Source organism: Echinops telfairi, unplaced genomic scaffold, assembly GCF_000313985.2.
Source record: "Echinops telfairi isolate 266 unplaced genomic scaffold, ASM31398v2 ScPeMD7_3533;HRSCAF=4204_1, whole genome shotgun sequence".
Taxonomy (NCBI): Eukaryota; Metazoa; Chordata; class Mammalia; order Afrosoricida; family Tenrecidae; genus Echinops; species Echinops telfairi.
In genome coordinates this window covers 30,497,175-30,498,793 of record NW_022107432.1, presented here as the reverse complement: position 1 = coordinate 30,498,793, position 1,619 = coordinate 30,497,175, and the positions used below count along the sequence as shown (strand labels likewise).

The 1,619-nt window shown below is 58.6% G+C and overlaps 1 protein-coding gene across 1 annotated transcript in view; it reads right to left on the bottom strand.

Moving 5' to 3' along the window:
* LOC115871189 (copine-5-like) overlaps positions 1–1,619 on the bottom strand; it is an 87,509-nt gene that overhangs the window by 31,041 nt on the left and 54,849 nt on the right. Inside the window, exon 9 of the mRNA XM_045294782.1 lies at positions 764–827. Within this exon, the coding sequence (XP_045150717.1) occupies positions 764–827 (64 nt within the window). The remainder of the gene's footprint in view (positions 1–763; positions 828–1,619) is intronic.

Genomic DNA, 1,619 nt, shown 5'->3' with positions numbered 1-1,619 from the left:
ATGAGCCCGAGTTTTAGAATCAGGCCGACCTGGATCGGTAGCCTGACTGCCACGGACGGTCCTTGGACAGGCAACATCTGAGCCTCAACATCCTCATCAGTAAAATGGGTAGAGCGATAGTACGTACCTACCTCGTGGGACTGTTATCAGAAGTAGCAGCTAACATACATAAAATGCCCACCCCTTGGCCAGGAATAACTCTCATGGCCATTAGGATGTATTATTATTACTAGACGGCAATATGACTAGAAGGCATTAGAATCATTAGACGGCATTATTATCATTAGATCACATTGTCAGCCACCAGGCTCCCTGAGCCCCTTCTTGGGGTGGTCCGTCTCCCTTCTACTGTCCCCGTCTCCTGCTTCTTTCTCCCCACTGCTCTACAAGGAGCACAGCCAGGGCTGCCCCAACAGCAGTCGTTGCCTGGCCAGCACACCCACACCTGCCTTCCTCCTTCCACTCCACGCCAGAGCTGAAAGGGAAAAGTAACAACTAGATGCCAAGTTTCAAAATGGAATCCGCCCCTCCATCAGTGTTGGCTCCTCCAGGCCACAAGATGGTGGCCATTGATGGCACAGGAACCAGGGAGTCACCCCTGGGCCCCAGTCTGCTCAGCAAGCAATAGAGAGGCTTCCTTCTAGCTCCGATGTTACTGAACTCGGTGACAGGCCCGTCTACCACAGCTCCCTCCTGCTCGCCGGCTGGCCGGCCGCCGCCGCTGCCCACCGCACCGCTCCTGCCCAGGGTCCCGGACACTCACCCTGCAGTTGCTGAGCTCCTCAGCGGACAGGACAATGGTGCCACACTTCTTTCCGGGGACACCGCTAGGGGAGGAGAAGAGGAGCGAATGGAGAGCCAGACAAAGACTGAGACGCGAACCTGTTCCCTCATGGAATGGCCCCGCGGCACGCTCCCCCTCCCCCACCGGCCCCTCACCATCCGGCAGATCTGCCCCAATGTCCCTAAGAAGACAGAACTTCCTGTAGGATTTGTGGCCGTGTGGCCTGCTGTCGGTCTCCCAGGCCCCGAGCGGCCCCGCCCCCTGCTCCCTGAGAGCCCACTTTCCTGCCGTGGAAAGTCCTAGAACGGAAAAGCACCCAGACTCACCCGGAGGCTTCCAGACCAGTGGTCCTCAAACTTTCCATCCAAAGACCACTTCTGTGGGCAAAAGACCTTGTGGGCTAGCCACCCCACCTTGCGCCCAGCAGACCCCCAGAACCCCCAGCCCAGAGCAGGCCCCCACTCTGAGCCCTCTGAGTCCTACTGGTAAGAGAGCAGAAAGAGGGGGTCCCAGAGGCTGACGACGAAACAACACCTCTCGGGGGGCAGTGTTCCCAGGCTTTCTCCCATGGCTCCCTCCCCTCGGACCCCTGGGCTGGGGGTCTCCCTCGGGACAGAGAAATGCGGCCACCTACTCAGTCACACGAAGTCCTTCTGCTCACATAATTCCCTCTAGAAAGGTAAACAAGCTCTCTCCAGAGGATCCGGACTCCCTCTTGCTAAATCAGTGGGGGCCCATACTCCAGGGCCAGCCCATCCCCCTCTGGTGTCTGGGACTAACCTAGGGGGTCCGGGGACAGCCATGGCCACTGGGAAGGAGAGGGGCAGGTTAGGCT